This window comes from Phlebotomus papatasi, chromosome 2, assembly GCF_024763615.1.
Source record: "Phlebotomus papatasi isolate M1 chromosome 2, Ppap_2.1, whole genome shotgun sequence".
Classification (NCBI taxonomy): Eukaryota; Metazoa; Arthropoda; class Insecta; order Diptera; family Psychodidae; genus Phlebotomus; species Phlebotomus papatasi.
The window spans coordinates 86,472,021-86,487,906 of record NC_077223.1 but is presented as its reverse complement, the minus strand read 5'-3'; the positions used below and the strand labels follow the sequence as shown (position 1 = coordinate 86,487,906).

Below are 15,886 nucleotides of genomic sequence, written 5' to 3'. Positions count from 1 at the left end.
ATTTGTTGTTGAAACATTTGGAAAAATATTGTGACACTCATCAGGCTCATGATGCTCTGCACAGTTGCTGCAGCAATTGCAGCAAAAATGCATTGATTGCACACATATTCCATATGGCCCAAGCACAGACATCTGCTGCAATTAAAAAAAGTTTTGTTGGAATACTCCATCAATTAATACAGCTGACTGGAGAGCTTTAAAAAGTAAATTTATCCCTGTGGCAATTGTATTTATCGCCCTGTATGAAATATTTTTTGCCCCATCTTTTTCACTGATAATACAAATACCCGATTTGGCTTTCAGTGTATCGCATTTGAGAGTAATGTGACGTAAATGTGATAAGATGCCAATATCAATGAAGGTGTGTGAATGGGGCTGAAAAATCTCAGAAAGAAAAAAGTTTTCCAAAGGAGTGCATTTTTGCCATTATGCCTCAGAACAACATTTCAAGAGGCTTTTGTCATGTCTCAAGAATTTTGCAGCTATCTCTTGGGTTTTTTTTTATTCTCTACCATGATTGATTGGGATGAGTTGTGTGACCGATAATGAACAAAATAATATGGGGGCTGTAAAATGTTTATTGACCTTCGATGTGCACTAAAGTTTCTCCTTGACGCAATTTCCCTTTAAATAAAACTCTGCATAGGTGTATAATCATTAATACACTCAGAATGTAGTTTATGAGGTATTCTAAGTTAAAATTACAACAACATCCCAATGATACTAAATCAACGCCTTATTTTAAAGAATTTTTCATATAATCATAAATAACATAACTTCCATAGCTTACACTATAATTAGTCATATTTTAGTGCTATAGATACTTGGAATCAACTTTCAATGCATTCATTAATCTTCTCATCAATTAATGCGAATAATCAGAAGTTGAGCGATATTTGCATTAAATCGACATTTATTTTAATAATTGTAATTAAGCAGAACGTTTTTCTCAACCATGATTGATTTTGCCTCTAAATTTGTCAACAAAATCAATTGAAAAGGGAATATATGAATATTAATAGTGCCATTTTCATATTTAATAATGTACTTGACTAATCTGTTTCACGGGTGTGAGAAAAATGCTTAAATGGCGCTTAATTGAAAATATTTCTTAAGTGATTTGCTTTTTTGAGAAACAAGGTCGGTAATTTCTTCGATAAGGATCTTAAATGATTATTTATTTAGGCAAACACTGGAAGTCACTTAACTGTGTTGCATTTAAAGTATGGTTTATTCGGAGGTAAACCAGTAAAAAAGTTGAAAGAAAATTTAAATTTGATAATTTGTAATTTGAGCATCTTTAAAATAATGTCACGTTTTGTTCTTTTATATTTTGTAGTTGTAGTGGTAGGTGGAGCAATTTTGAACATAGCTTACCAAATATCATATGGGAGACCATAATACCTTTCTTTTATGCTCATTTAAACTTATTCGTATCGAGGTCGCTGGCCTAGGATATCTTGGGCCTGTCGATCCACCGCTAATTCAGGAAATGGTCGTGATCGATCCTAAGGCGTTCCAAGACAAGATTCTGAATTTGATTAAGGTACCTTGTTTAAGGTCTGCCCCCAGGTTGAAGTTCTTCCACAGTGGCTTAGCTCCTCAGACGTTACTCACTCGATCTTTTCGAGTGATTCCCTTAACCGTCCGGAGGTTAAGATACTTAAAGATACACCCTGAGATACTTAAACTTCTCCACCTGCTTCAATGGGACCCGACTAATGTGTAGAGTACATCGTACAGGCTGTCGGGAGATTACCATCACCTCCGACTTAACCACCACGTTGACCTTTATACCTGTTTCAGCACAAACGTTATCAAATCGATTAATTGCTGAACCTCTTCTTTGGCAGATCCAAAGAGAACCAAATGGTCTGAAAAGGGACGACACGCTCTGAAATCTCCATTACGAATTGTATTCTGCCCCTAGTGCTCGACTGTTGACCGCCTGGGGGGCCTTCCCCTAGTGCTCTCTTCTTTCGTGCTATCGGAGTTGCTCTCTCATTTATTTATTTATTTAGGTCACTTGGCTGGATGCAACGTTCCTTTAAGGAACTAGACGGCCTGCATTAGCTTGCTCCAGTCCTGGCAACTCTCTGCCATCTTCCTCCAGCACCTTTGCAACCCCAGCGGTTTAATGACACTGTTTTTCTGAGACACTCTTTCATACTTATTCCTTCAGGCTCACTGTTTAATTACGTCTGCAAATTGTTTGATATGTCCTAGCCAGTGGATTTGATGTCATCTGATGGTGACCATACTGTCTGGCCCCTCATAGAGGATTTCCAGCTGTCCGCATACGGTACTCTCCACAAACTGTTTCCCTCACTAGGATATAGGTCCGTCTCAAAATTCTTCTCTCGAAAATCAATAACGAAGTAACGATTGCTCTTCAACTTGGGTCATTGGTATTACCTCTAAACCATACTTGGCGATGAGTCTCATTATGGGTTTTTACATCTTCGATTGCCGACAAACGCTTTGAGTATCGAATATTGTTGATAGAGCATGGGGGCACCTATTCCTTGCTTCAATTTGCACATTGATCTCCATTTTGACACTGCTATAAGAACTCACCGTAAGTCTGAGGTGCTTGAAGCTTGACGACCTCAAAATTCTATAGTTCGTGTTTTTAAACAGACTTCTGCTCTTTTGGTACGCAAGCCTAAGAGTTTTTTGTGTTTTTGCACAGAGAGGCGACAATCAGAACTATTGATTCCCAAACTCCACAAATTTCATCCAAAAAGAGACAGGGAAAGCTCCTGCCTCAACCCGGGCTTGAATCTAGGCGAATATTCTACCTGGGTTATGGGGCACTAGCTCTGATTGTCTTTCCAACTGATCTTAACCAATTGCCATGTGCATTTCTACACGTTTTGACTCACTACAAGCTTAAGAAACGGTATCATGCGTACAATTGAATCAGCAGCCAATGTTTTTCATAGAGAATTAATTTATTATTGTGGGTGTTTTTGAACAATCGATCGTGATCTGGTGCCTGATGGTACTTTAGCGCCGCGGGACTGGTTGACATGTACACTGTCTTCCTCTTGTTGCAGTCCCGACCATTACCAACCCCTGTGGAGAATTCTAAAATTCATTAGTTTTTCACAGTATCTATTCATCGAAAGCAGTCACGGTATCCTAGAATACATGATAATTTTTGTTAATTATTTTGACACGCTTAGATAAGACGATCTCAGATCAGTGAATTTATCACATGATAAATTCATAAATTCACAATTCAATCTCAGAATTCATGCCCTGCTCACTTGCAACTTAACATCGCTCAAAAGCGTACGGGACATCATTTAAAGTAGCGAAAGAATTAAAGTTTTTCTTGACCCAAACATCTTCATAGCCACCAAACCCCAAGAGCAAGCCTAAAGGCCCTCAAGAGCTTTTGTCACTCTATTCAACTATTTGACAAATCTCTAGAGACCAGAATAAATTTGTGGAAGCAAAACTTGTCATCAAATTTTGTTGAACGAAGTGAAGTTGGTGACTAAGACTGGAGAACATGAAAGTCTTTTAGTCGTTTGGGAATCCAAATAACGCGATGACCCTTTGCAAGAAATTTGAGGCATCGGACTAGCGTTTCCAATACGGGATCCAAGGATCCCGAAATCCCGGGATTTCAGCTTTTTTGATTATTACTTTTTTGGATCGGGTTTAATCCCGGGATCGATGCATTGATAAAACGGGATTTCGAGATCCCGAAATTCCTAAATATTACGATCCCGAAGTCCCGGGATCCCGAAAATCCCGGGACCCCAAAAATCCCGGGTCCCCAAAAATCCCGGGATCCCGAAAATCCCGGGATCCCGAAGAAAATGAGGCCCCGAAGATCCCGGGATCGCGAATGGTTCTTAATTCCGGGATCCCGAAAACCGGGATCCTTAAATCCTAGATTTTCGGAATCCCGGGATCCCGAAATTCGGAATTAGAGAAATATATAAATCTCGGGATTCCGAAATTTAAAAAATTCCGGGATTTTGGAAACCCTACGTTGGACTACTTATTACAGGGGGTGACATTAGCTATAAAAAAATGCGACCAGTTTTAGTGTAATTTTTTTCCTGTTTTCGTACACATTTCACGAGATATTTCCAAAACTACGTAGGTTGCCAATTTGGGATTTTCGGTTGCCTATTTTATATTAAATTGGCTTTTATTTTGTATTTGTATTATTTCCTAATTCATTCTACAGTGGCAGAAAATAGCTAATAAACTAAAAAGTTTTTTCGGCACGCTAGAAACACATGGGAAACATAGGAAACGTCATGCTCCTGACTTATTACGATGTAATTTTGTAATGGGTCAATTTCGGTCAAATTCAGTAACAACATAAACATATCGACTAAAAGAGTTGATCCAAGCTTAAATCGTCCGAAGGTAGTGCGCTTTCCCCTAGTTACCCTCAGTTAGAGTGATTCCATCCTCCCTACTGATCCACGATCTGATCCTCCAATATTATAACAGTATTTGCTTGATTAAAGTGACTAGATGGAACTCGGAAAACGTGAGCACTCTTTGACAAAGGAATATACTAAATTTAACTTTTTATCACAAGTTTCCTCGAAGGGATACTTGGCTGCTAGAAGTCTTGAGGATGACTTGAAGAAGTTTCTGATTCCGGTATTTATATCATCCATATAGGATATTCGTTCATTAGGACGGTATTGACTAGGGTATCTCTTTTAGTCTTTGGGGTCAAAGAAGGGATCCTCAAGGTTTACCCAAGGAGGCTTCAAAAATGATTGCGAATTGTAATGGCAGGCGAATTGCAGGCAGGCAGTCCAAATTCTTCTATTTGATACGCTACTTATATGTATTGCCCTCCCGAAGTATAGGTTTAAGCGTTAATTATTGTACTCAAGCGAATACAAACAGCGTTAATCAGAACGAATGATACCGAATACCCAATCTTCACCGCAGTACACAAGAAACAAGAAAGATTTGCTGCTCCAATTAAGAGTTGAACTAGGGACCTCTCGGTAACTAGACGAGTGCCCTACTCAGATCCGACAGTTCCGATACCACAATGTATCTTAACTGCCCCATTATCCTCTATTTATTTTACAATTCGGAATTAAAGTCTTTACGTACTAATCACTGCATCCAGATATATGCCACCCACTGTTGTGGGTTATAAAGCAGAGATAGTGATAAAGCATGTGACAGAACCGAAAGCGTAAAAAATCACATGAATTGAGAAATTAGAAAAAATGTGCCAAAATTGTAAAGATTGTAAACAAAAGAGTGGGAACAAATAAAACGAACTTTCATCTGCGTGACAGAGTGCAAGAAGAATTTCTGAAATGTCGCATCAATTAACATTTGTTTCGATCAATTGCCAAAAAAAGAATTCTTCATGCTAAATCGATTGATTGATTGAAGGAAAAAAAAAGAGTGTTGGAAATATGTGTCAGTAAACATTTTTTTATCGGGCCATCATATAGTCATATTTATTGCAACATTTGCCAAAAAGAAGGAGATTGGTATCAATTAAAACGTGAATCATGGCTTGTAGTAGTATGGCTATTTGTCTTGGAGTTATGCTTCTTTGGAGATCCGGCGTTCATCACGTTTTAAACGGAAATGCTGTATTGGTTGTCACGCAATTGGGAAGATAAGGGACAGGCTTTTTTGTGGGGATCCATCTTTTCGGTCTCATCAAATACCAACAAAATGGAAAATTCAACACACGCCAAAATTGGCACATATTTCAAAGTTCAACTTTATCAGTTGACGTCATGATGACAAAGTCTCATCGAATGATCATATGAGTCGACACTTTTCCGGAAATTCAATTTGCAATTCCGCACAATTAATCCAGAGCACTGTTCTCTATGTCTCTGAACTGAATGCTCTGCACAGAAATTCCTCTCTAATGACATAAGAGTCTTTCTGCCCAGGGGGATCTACAAAGCAACTCTCTATCTCTAAAACATTATTCAATTGAACAAAAATGCAATCACATTTCATCGATAATCAGCTTAAAAGAATTGTGAGCATGGGCAACAAAAAAAAATGAAGATATAGAATTATCTGACATTCCTTTCGGTCTATTGTTTCATGTCTATTTTAACCACCACGCTTTTTGAACATGGGTTTATAGTACAACAAACAAAAAAAGAGAGATGATCAGGTAATCATCTCATCGTTCCATAGAATTTAAGATCATTCATTTTTTTTTCCTACCACAACTGCTTGGGAGGGAGTCTTTCCGGTTGATTTATTAACAAGCCTTTAATCACAAAGAAGTGCCCCAGCGATGCTTTCAACATGACAGGTCTTTGCCTAATTTTTCTACTCAAATTAATTTGTCAGAATTCGTAAATGATGAAACATTCTGGGAAATTGATTTGTTCAGCGAGAAGTCTCTCAATCAATTAGTGAGAGAAAAAAAATAAGAGCGAATTGTGAAATAGATAGACATCGTGGAAACTAAACAAAGAAATGTGCAAGCTCATTTTAAGGCAAAAGATAAGTGGAATTTTTTCAGTCATTATAGAATTGACAGTCCTGATAAAACAATAATCAGTGCATGGAAATATTTGATGGGAATTAATATCAATTGCAAAAAGAAATTCGCCTATCGCAACGTAGTTTGGTCTTCTAGGTTTCCTCTTTAATTTCGGAAAGGATCTTGACTTTTCTGACTTCGAAATCAACCCCTCTGTGCTATACACCGATGAGCCTTTGAAAATCTCTCAGTGGTTTGTTTCTTAGTTAAAGTCCCCTTGCAATCCACTATAATCCCCCTAATGTGTCTTGGCTAAAATGGGAAGTCAAAGAGATTGTCTATTTCATTCATAAATGTTGTGCATTTCTTGAAAGAGAATTTTATTAACTGAAATCAAATTAGAAAAAAAAAACACTAATAAGGTTGGTGATGAGAACATGTCGTCGGTTGCGGCTACCTCTGTCGTATCTGCATTTGCTGTCTATCTGCATTCGGAGCAACAACAATACAGACGTCCCCTCTTGCGTGAAATGCTGACACAAAAGAAATGCAGATACGACAGAGGTAGCCGCAACCGACGATGTGACAGAAAAGAGAATATAGAGGAACTGTACCAAATTTCGTCCACATTGCAATTTCGGCCACTTTCTTAATTTTTCTAAATTCTGTAAATTTTTAGTTTTTAATCGTTCTCTAGAGGTTTTGCGATCCAAAAGAGATAAAGAAATGTCGCCACTATAAACGAAATGATGAGCAAAATATCTTAAAAGAGTGCCCGAAGGGCAGGGAACTACGAGGATCAGGGTGTCCCAAATATTACTCACCATACTTTCTATATTTTTATTCATTTTAAAATGCATTAGGAATAATTTTAGAGATAACAAAAATGATAAACGACTTTTAACACTAAACCATTGTCTTTGGAACTTACCTACCAAGACCCGGTCAAATTGACCGATTTAAAATTAACACATACAGTAGACCCTCTCTCAATCGGACATATGGAGCAAAATGTCATCCAAATTATCGAGATATTTGGGCGTCAGTCATTGTAAATTCCACAAAAAATATCCAATTATAAAGAATCTCGATTAAACAAGAGGAACTATAGCAAATTTGAGCAAATTTGCTTCAAAATCAAATGTGAAAATTATCAACAAAATTCTTCTCCCGATTGAAAAAGAGCCAATTGAGTGAGTATCTACTGTATTTAAATGGTACAATGTCACTGTCAAACTTTATGAATTTCTTAATATATGCATGTAATATGTTTTTCAGTGTTAGAATTTTAATTTTTTGCTCTTTTCTGAGACAAATTTTTGAGTATCCTACCCTACCGCGGTTTATCATTTGACCGAAAAACGACCAAAAACGGTCGGTAGGTTTAGTGTTAGAGGTTCTAAACAACACTCTTGAATAAAAAGTAATAAAAACTTTCATTTATATTAAAGATATTACATTTCAAACTTGAGAATTTACCGAATTAACCGAAATTTACCACAGTTCCTGGAATACTTTGTAGAAAACTTATCATTCCGACGAATTTTGTGGCAAAATTTTAAGAAACTTATGATTGATTAATAGCAGATTCTCATAAACATACATTTTCGAACGTTTTTAGATTATTAAATTAAATAGAGGAGATTTCATTCCCTGAAAAGAGACAAAAACAGATGGTTAAAATTTGATGAAAGATTTTAAAATTTTAAAATAGAAATCTCGCTCAATTTGTTTTTAACCTGTTTGTCTTTCAAATAGTTTTATTTTCGAAATATTTTAGAAATTTTGTATTAAACGTAACCCGCTATTTTTATAATGTAAAAAAAATTAAAAACTGAGACTGACAAACTTACTAATCACAGGTTTAAAAAATATGAAGATCTATTTCGAAAAGCAAAAAATGAGATAGTTCCTCAAGGTGGCTAAAGTAGTTCCTGTTCGCATTTCGAACAGATCAACGACGCTTTGGTCAGAATCTTAAAGTGATATTTAAAAAAATTTTCCCACCTTGTGCAAAAATGTTGGTTTGAAAATTCGAAATTGCATATGAGTCTTCGAAAATTAACTACATTTTGTGAAAATAGAGTTCCATTTACCTTTTATTTGAAGAATCACACTTCATTGTGTTTGTGTCCAATAGATCTATCGAAATTTAAAAATTACAAAAATTGTTTGGTTTTCGAAATTCTAAACCATTGGGTACACGGCTAAATCTCGGGTCTCAAGACAGTATTAGCGTAGAATGTATAGTTGAGAGTTTGTGCTAAAGTTCATATTTCATATTCGAATTGCCCTTTCAATTTTCGAACAACGAAATTCTGTCCAAGTTGTCCAAGAAATGCGGTATTTCCATTTTAGCTAAGACACTTTCATAAGATTTTTTCTTGGATTTTATTTTAAATTTGAAACAGTGGGACTCTAAAATGGTACTAATCATAGTTTTTTGGATGTAAATCGGGAATTTAATTTCGGTCACTGGACGGAATTTCATTTATTTAACTTGTCCCCTCGTTAAAGAAACGAAGGAATTTTAATTTGAAAAATGAATCAGAATCATCAGAATAGTCGTTTGTTATTTGTATAGTTTGACAACTTTGTCCTGCATCCTCTCTACGTCAGTCGACACTTTGTTTAAGTGAAGAGACATTCGAAGCTCGATTTCGAAAGCCGAATAAAAGGAATTTTTACTTTTTATTCCATCCGCATGGTGGATTAAGTATTATCTGTTCGAATTTCATAGTTTTTCGAATATCAATACCTGTCTATCTTCATTCTTCTTGAAGCAACAAGACCGAATGGGTTCCGACATTATTTATGGTCTGTCCATACTTTTGGCCTCCTCGCACCATTCTTCATTTTTGGGTGTAATACGATTTCGAAGAAGGATTTTTTTGGTTCCTCGAATTCATTTTGTGATAAATATTTTAACGAGGCCATAAAAGACGCAACCCTACATTTTAACACTAGACGATTCGAAATTCGAACAAGAAGTATGCTAGAATCTTCGAAATATTCGAACGATATCTTCAAAAATAACCGAATTTATGTGATATTAAATTGTACATGTGTATTAAATCGAGCAGCACAGGGATATTATTTTCTATTATGCACAACGCGAGTTCTTTTTTTTAACATACGTCACAATTGACACTTTAAATACAACTGTCGTTCATATTTGAGAGATTCAGATTTGATAGACTCTACTGTACTTCGGTCACCATGCGGACGAAATGAGGAGTACAATTACCTTTTCTCTACCTTTTGAAAGTGATCTTCGAATTTTTTTGAACTACCTTTTACCCTGGACACTTTTCTAAATTCAAACTTTGGTCGTTAAACGAAAAATCGACAGACATTCTTAATCTTTTAAGGACGAATGGGACACTGGTGTCCCAAAAATAAAAACTATTTTTTGGACTATTTAAGAGAAAAAATAACTTTCTATAACGAAAAAAAAAATTGTTTTATTTTGGGACACCGATGTCCCACTCGTCCTTAAAAGAAGAAGTGTGGAAAAACCGTTTTAAACCGAACAAACGTCAAATGAAACTTGTACGTCAATGGTCAAAACGCTGCCTAAAACAAGCTTATTCTGACGTTTATTAGGTTTTAAACGGTTATTGCACACCCCTGCCTTAAAGGCTTAAGGAATGTCAATCGGCTTTCACCTTTTGTACTATAATTTATTTTTCGAGTACGTTTCATGACTCCACTGGAGATTTGTCTCTAATCTTTCTTCACACAATGTGAGACTTGTAAAAGGTGTGACTACAAACTTCATACAAAGTCAGCTGAGACAATGAGCTACTGTGCGTAATCTTATGAAATTGCTGTTATCACCAATCGAAAAGCCCTCATGTGACAATGAGGAATTGAGAGGGAAAATGGGTGAAAATAATTGAGACAATGAGACAAATTGGGATTCTTTTGATTATCTTTTTAAGAGTTACCATTGATTGTTTTCTTTTTTTTGTTTCATTGGATTTATCACAATTACTGCTGTACAAAAAAAGTTGTCTTTATAGTGATTGCAAGAACTTTAAGAGAATTCGTTTTCTTTTTTTTTTTAGTATTTTGGCCCCTTCTTTGTTTTCTTGCTCGATAATTTCACAATATTGTGTTGTGCGTTGGATTTGTGTTGTTGTTTTTGCCTTCCTGCAATATTTGGTAGTTTTTGTGTAAACATAACGACTAAATATTTCATGTTTTTCCAGTCAAAATAAATAAGCAACTCCAATGAGGGTGACTCGAGCCGCCCATCCATTTGAGACACTCTTCCAAGAGAGGATTCTTAGTTTTTTTTTTAATGGAAAATTCTTGTCAAAAAATTATTTCTTTCAATATTTTGTTGTCACTTTGTTTTGAAGTTTCTTTTCTCACTTTTGTTTAAAATGCAATACTTTTTCTCTGAGTTAACAAAGTCACGTTCTGGTGCTATTCCAAGGAAAAATTAACATGTTTTTTAGGACTTTACTGTTCTCAAGTGCTTCTGCATTATCGACTTTTCTTTGCATTGGTTCCTGTCACGAGTGTTTGGCGGTTTTTAAGACACGGCATAAAACAGTCGAGACAGGAACCAATACAAAGTAAAGTCGATAATGCAGAAGCATTTGAGAACAGTCTCGCATAAAAAAACATTAATTTTTCATCGGAATTGCACCATTAAACCTTTTTAATTGCTCCTGTAAGATTTTAATTTTTTGTAGACAAAACGAATTGCGTTTATTTCTAAGAAAGTTGTAAGAAATATGTTTAAATATAGTTAATAAAAATAAAATAATAAAATTCTGCGAGATTGGGTAATTGTTAATTAATAGAGTGATACATCAGAAAAATTTAGAAAACAAGTCAGAAAAAATGCGTGTATGTGTATAAAAAGTTTTAAAAAAGAAAAGTTAGAGAGAAAAGAAATAAATAATGATTAAATAGAAATGTGGCACTCATAAAAGAAAATTTGAGAAAGAAAAGAAGTTTTATGAATAAAAATAATTTTATGTGTGCTGTATTTCGTTAATTTTCTTATTCACAATGTGAAAATGTACCTTTTTGAGTGCAAAGGAGACAGTTGAAATTTTCTCATTTCACACAAAAGAGAGACTTTTTTCTTAAAAAAAAAACTAAAAACAAAAAATAAAACGCTTATCTCGCAAAAATTAGAGGAAATTTACAGAAGTAGCAACGTGAACATTAGATCCTTTTGTAAACTAAAGTTCTTACTCATTGACTAAATATGTTAGAATTTTTTTTTGGTGGAAGTTGAATGAGAACGAAAATAGAACCCTAATTTTATTGTATTACTTGCAAAAATATTCAGTAAGATGTAAATGAGATACCATTTCTGTGAGCCATCATCTTTTTTTTATATAACCAAGATTCATAAACTTAAGAGATGATTAATTTTCCGTCTAATAATCTCTTCTCTCGTCTGAGCGTAAGATTAGTGTGAAGGGACAAGAGGTAATGTAAATGTATGAGTTCTAGGATTGCAAACAAAGAAAAATTCAAATACAAAAAGAAGAGAATCTTAATCTAAAGTTGTTTTTCTTATTTGGAACATCCAGTGACGAAATTATTTTGAGCAACATTACGGCGAAATGTGAAATGTAATGTTTTCTGTGAGTCATGCAAATAATTAATTGTGTCGACTCTATCAACAAGAATATCTACTCTGCGTGGGTGTCAATGGAACTTTCAGAAAAATGCGATAACAGGTAGTTCTAATGGGAATGGAATGCAATTAGATTGATTGAGATTACAGATATGTCGACTAAACTATTTGTGCGAATTGCTGGATGATTCTTCTGTGATTCCCTGAAATTTTTTTTTGTGGAAATGGGTCATAACAACGTCATAAAAAGGCTAGAAGTGCGTCTTTTAGATCTTTATCTGAGACACCTACCCATTTTCGGTCATATTAAAGTTCTTCTAATAATAATGTGACAAATGAACAGACAGAAAGTTTGATTTTATTGTCATTCATGCTCTTGGAGAGTTACTTAATAATGTAATTGGATTTGCAAATATATTTTTTGCGTCCACTGTCATTTTAGCTGTTTATTAACATCTATAGAGAAAAACTGTGTTAAAGCTCTTTTGCAAGTTTCTGCAGTAATCGCTCCGTTCAGTAATAACCTTTCGAAGAGACAAAGCCACTCGAAAGGCAAGCAAAACCTATTCGAAAATCTTTCGGAAGCCTAAAGAGCAAGTTCACGTACTCGCCGCTTCAGCGCTGATTGTTCTGCCGTTTCGAACTTCGGTGCTCTTGATATTCTTGAATCGTCAGTCAACAACAGTTTGACTCATTTTTGAAATATTTTTGAACACCATTCAGGAAATTATAATGAGGTAGGAATATTAAAAATCTTGCTACTTTAATATCCCCAAAACAATGTGAATGCTGAAAAAGCTAACAAGTCTTGATACTCAAAAAACTTCGAAAGTCGAACAGGGAATACCTCAGCCACCAAGCGGACGAAACGAGAAGTAAAGATGTATTTTCTTTAGTTGTCGAAACAGATTTCCGGATAATTTTCCCTTGGAGAAATTCCGATTGTGAGCACTTGGCTTGGACATTTTTTGGATGCTTCCAAAACTTATATCCCTTTTCATTTTCGAATTTTTAAAATATTAACAGTCGTGAAGAATTAGTAGATCAATTATCAGAAGTCAGTGAATTATCTTTCTTATATTTCGCAGCATTAATTTATTATTCTCTTTTCTAATATTTATACTAAAATTGATAAATAATTTAAGAAAACATAAAATCAGGCCTGCCAGGTTCGAAAGTAAAATAATTGCTTTTACTTCCCTCTTAAAAATTTTCTTTAAAACTGTCTTAAGAATAAATTAAGACATAATTTAGAGGATCTTAGCAATAGGCTTTCTGTAAGTAAATGATGAAATACTGATAATTCACTTCTATTTCCATAATTTCAAATGTTATAATTTTCATGAAGAAGTCGTAGTTTTTTTTTATTACAGATTTTAAGGTAAGTAATATATTTTTTTAAATCTATGTAGGGATAAGTGAAGCATCTTTACGTACCTGTATTTTTTTTAAACTCTCTTGCCGTAAAGCTCATTCAGCAGAATTTTGAATTTGAGAAAAATCTGAGATTTAAACTTATTATTTAAAATATACCTTTGAAAATCATATAGGGTAGGCCAAGGGGGAGATATTTGGGTGAAAATGTGTACACCACTTCCAGGAACTTCCAATATTTGTATGGAAGAGGCTTTCGCACTTCCAAAACTTCGCAACACTCTCGAAAATGTTGCAATACTTCCAGCACTTTCTGCACTTCATGCACTCTCATACTCAGAAATCAATAATTTATTTAATCTGAAAAAAAATCAAATTAGGACAACTTTTAAAAAATCTGAAGATATTTATTTTTACACATATTTTTAACATTTTGTTTAATAACCCCCTAAAATGTTTTAAAAATACTGTTTTTCGCACTTTTTCAGTCTTTTGACCCATATAAAATTCAAACGGTAAGAGATATCAACTTCCGGTCTTCGATGACCCCTCCTGAAATGACATTATCTCGAACCCAACCTCTTTATTTTTCCCCCTCCCCTTTCATGCGTTCCCCATCCTCCAAAAATAGGTGCAAAATGAGGATTTTCCAATTTTGCAAAAAATTGGCCCTGACGATATCGTTCATTTTTGGATATGTTTTGGAGGTTTTCCAGCTTTAACATTTCGTTCTTCAGCTGAACATTTCGTCCTTTGATACATTTCACTGGAAAAATCTCCATCTTGAATTATTATTGAAGGTCAAATGCCTAATTTTTAATCGATTTGGTCAATTAATTAATTAAAAGGTTAATGATGTTTTGAAGCCCTCTTCTTGAACAATTTTCAATTTCAAGCTGGTTTTGAGGTGATTTAGATAGAGCTCCTTCTCGGGAGTTCGAGCAGCTCGCAAAGCCTCGAACGCTTTGCCACTCTTTTTATTTATGGAAGTCCATCACTTAGATTAGGCCTTTCCAAAATTAGTATAACATTAAATATTACAAATGCACCCTTTCGTTCCTTATTTTGTATAAGTCCTCAGAATCACAAATGGACTTTTTTGAAGACAACTTTTGCAAACCTTTCCACAGTATATGCAAAAAGGTAATCAAACAAATGATGGAAGTAACCTGTGGGATACCCCTTAACGATATTCGCGATAAAGTCCCACGAATTTATACAATCATCCAGTACATACATATTTAAGATAAATTAGAAAAAGAATTATCAAATTGATTTAAAGTCAACTGCAAAAGCTATATGTTATTATTTGCGAGACACTACATGAATTAGAAATTCCTGTAAAAATTAAGGAAAATTATTATTCAACTGAATATTTCCTCGGAAAAATTACAACCCATGTTAAGCTATCATAAATTTGAGCGTATTTGCTCAATTTTATTGTCATAAAAAAACTTCAATATTTCGAAAAACATTTTCAAATTATACTGCCTCTTGAATTAAAAATCTCAACTAAAAGTAACATAGTCCGAAAAAATACGGAATCAGACGGAAAATATTTTATATTCGAGCACTCTCACTTCCAAAGACTTCCAAGCACTTCATTTTCAGCTGTACACCACTTCCGACCCTAATGGCTCCTCCTTGGGATAGGCTTTCACGCTTCGCACACACTGGCTTCGACAACTTTATATTTTTATCATATTCCTTTAGTAAATTTGACCTCATTTATTCAGTAAAGCTTTGACTTATGGCTAGCTAATAAAATAAATTGCCATTAGATCAGATTCATTAAGGGAATATGGAATGGGAAAAATATCAAATGTTCGAAGCCATTGTGTGTGCGAAGCCTGAAAGCATTTCTGTACACGTGAATGCATCTTTTCCTTTCCTAATTTATTTTCTGTTTAAACGATAGAAAATGAATGATTAGAATCTTTAGTATTTTTTAGAACTAAGTTCATAGAAATTTATTTAAAAATAAAAAATTTTAATCGCATTTTCCCTGAAAAATCGGCATTTGTTCAAGAGTGCACAAAAAAAACTTTTCACAAATCTTTCGCGAGCCTCGTGACTGTATTTCCGTTCAGTGAAGATCCTTCCAGCGATAGAGATTGTCTCAGTTGGAAGCCTCTTGTCTAGTTGAGTACCTAATCTTGGTGTTTTGGGGCGGGTGAAAAAGATGATTAAGTGGCTCAGGTTTGTGCTGTTTAATCCGGACAAATTGAGCTGTGTGTGCATTTCCGGTGAACAATGAACTCGATGAACTTGCCACTGGTGAGATAATTTTTCCGGTGGTGCGAATGAACGAGAGGAGTTCAAGGCTGCCATCTCCAGAGAGACGATGATCTCATTTTTCACATGAAATTCAACGTCTCAGACGCCTCTCGATACTCCCCAAATGGGCTGCCAATATGGAGTGGCTCCTCCACAAA

The 15,886-nt window shown here is 34.9% G+C and overlaps 1 protein-coding gene across 1 annotated transcript in view; it reads left to right on the top strand.

The window, feature by feature from the left end:
- Positions 1–11,997, top strand: part of LOC129804856 (helicase domino) — a 97,803-nt gene extending 85,806 nt beyond the window's left edge. The window contains exon 21 of the mRNA XM_055852515.1: positions 10,684–11,997. Coding sequence (XP_055708490.1) covers positions 10,684–10,692 — 9 coding nt within the window. The 3' untranslated portion in view covers positions 10,693–11,997. The remainder of the gene's footprint in view (positions 1–10,683) is intronic.
- Positions 11,998–15,886: the final 3,889 nt, after the last annotated feature.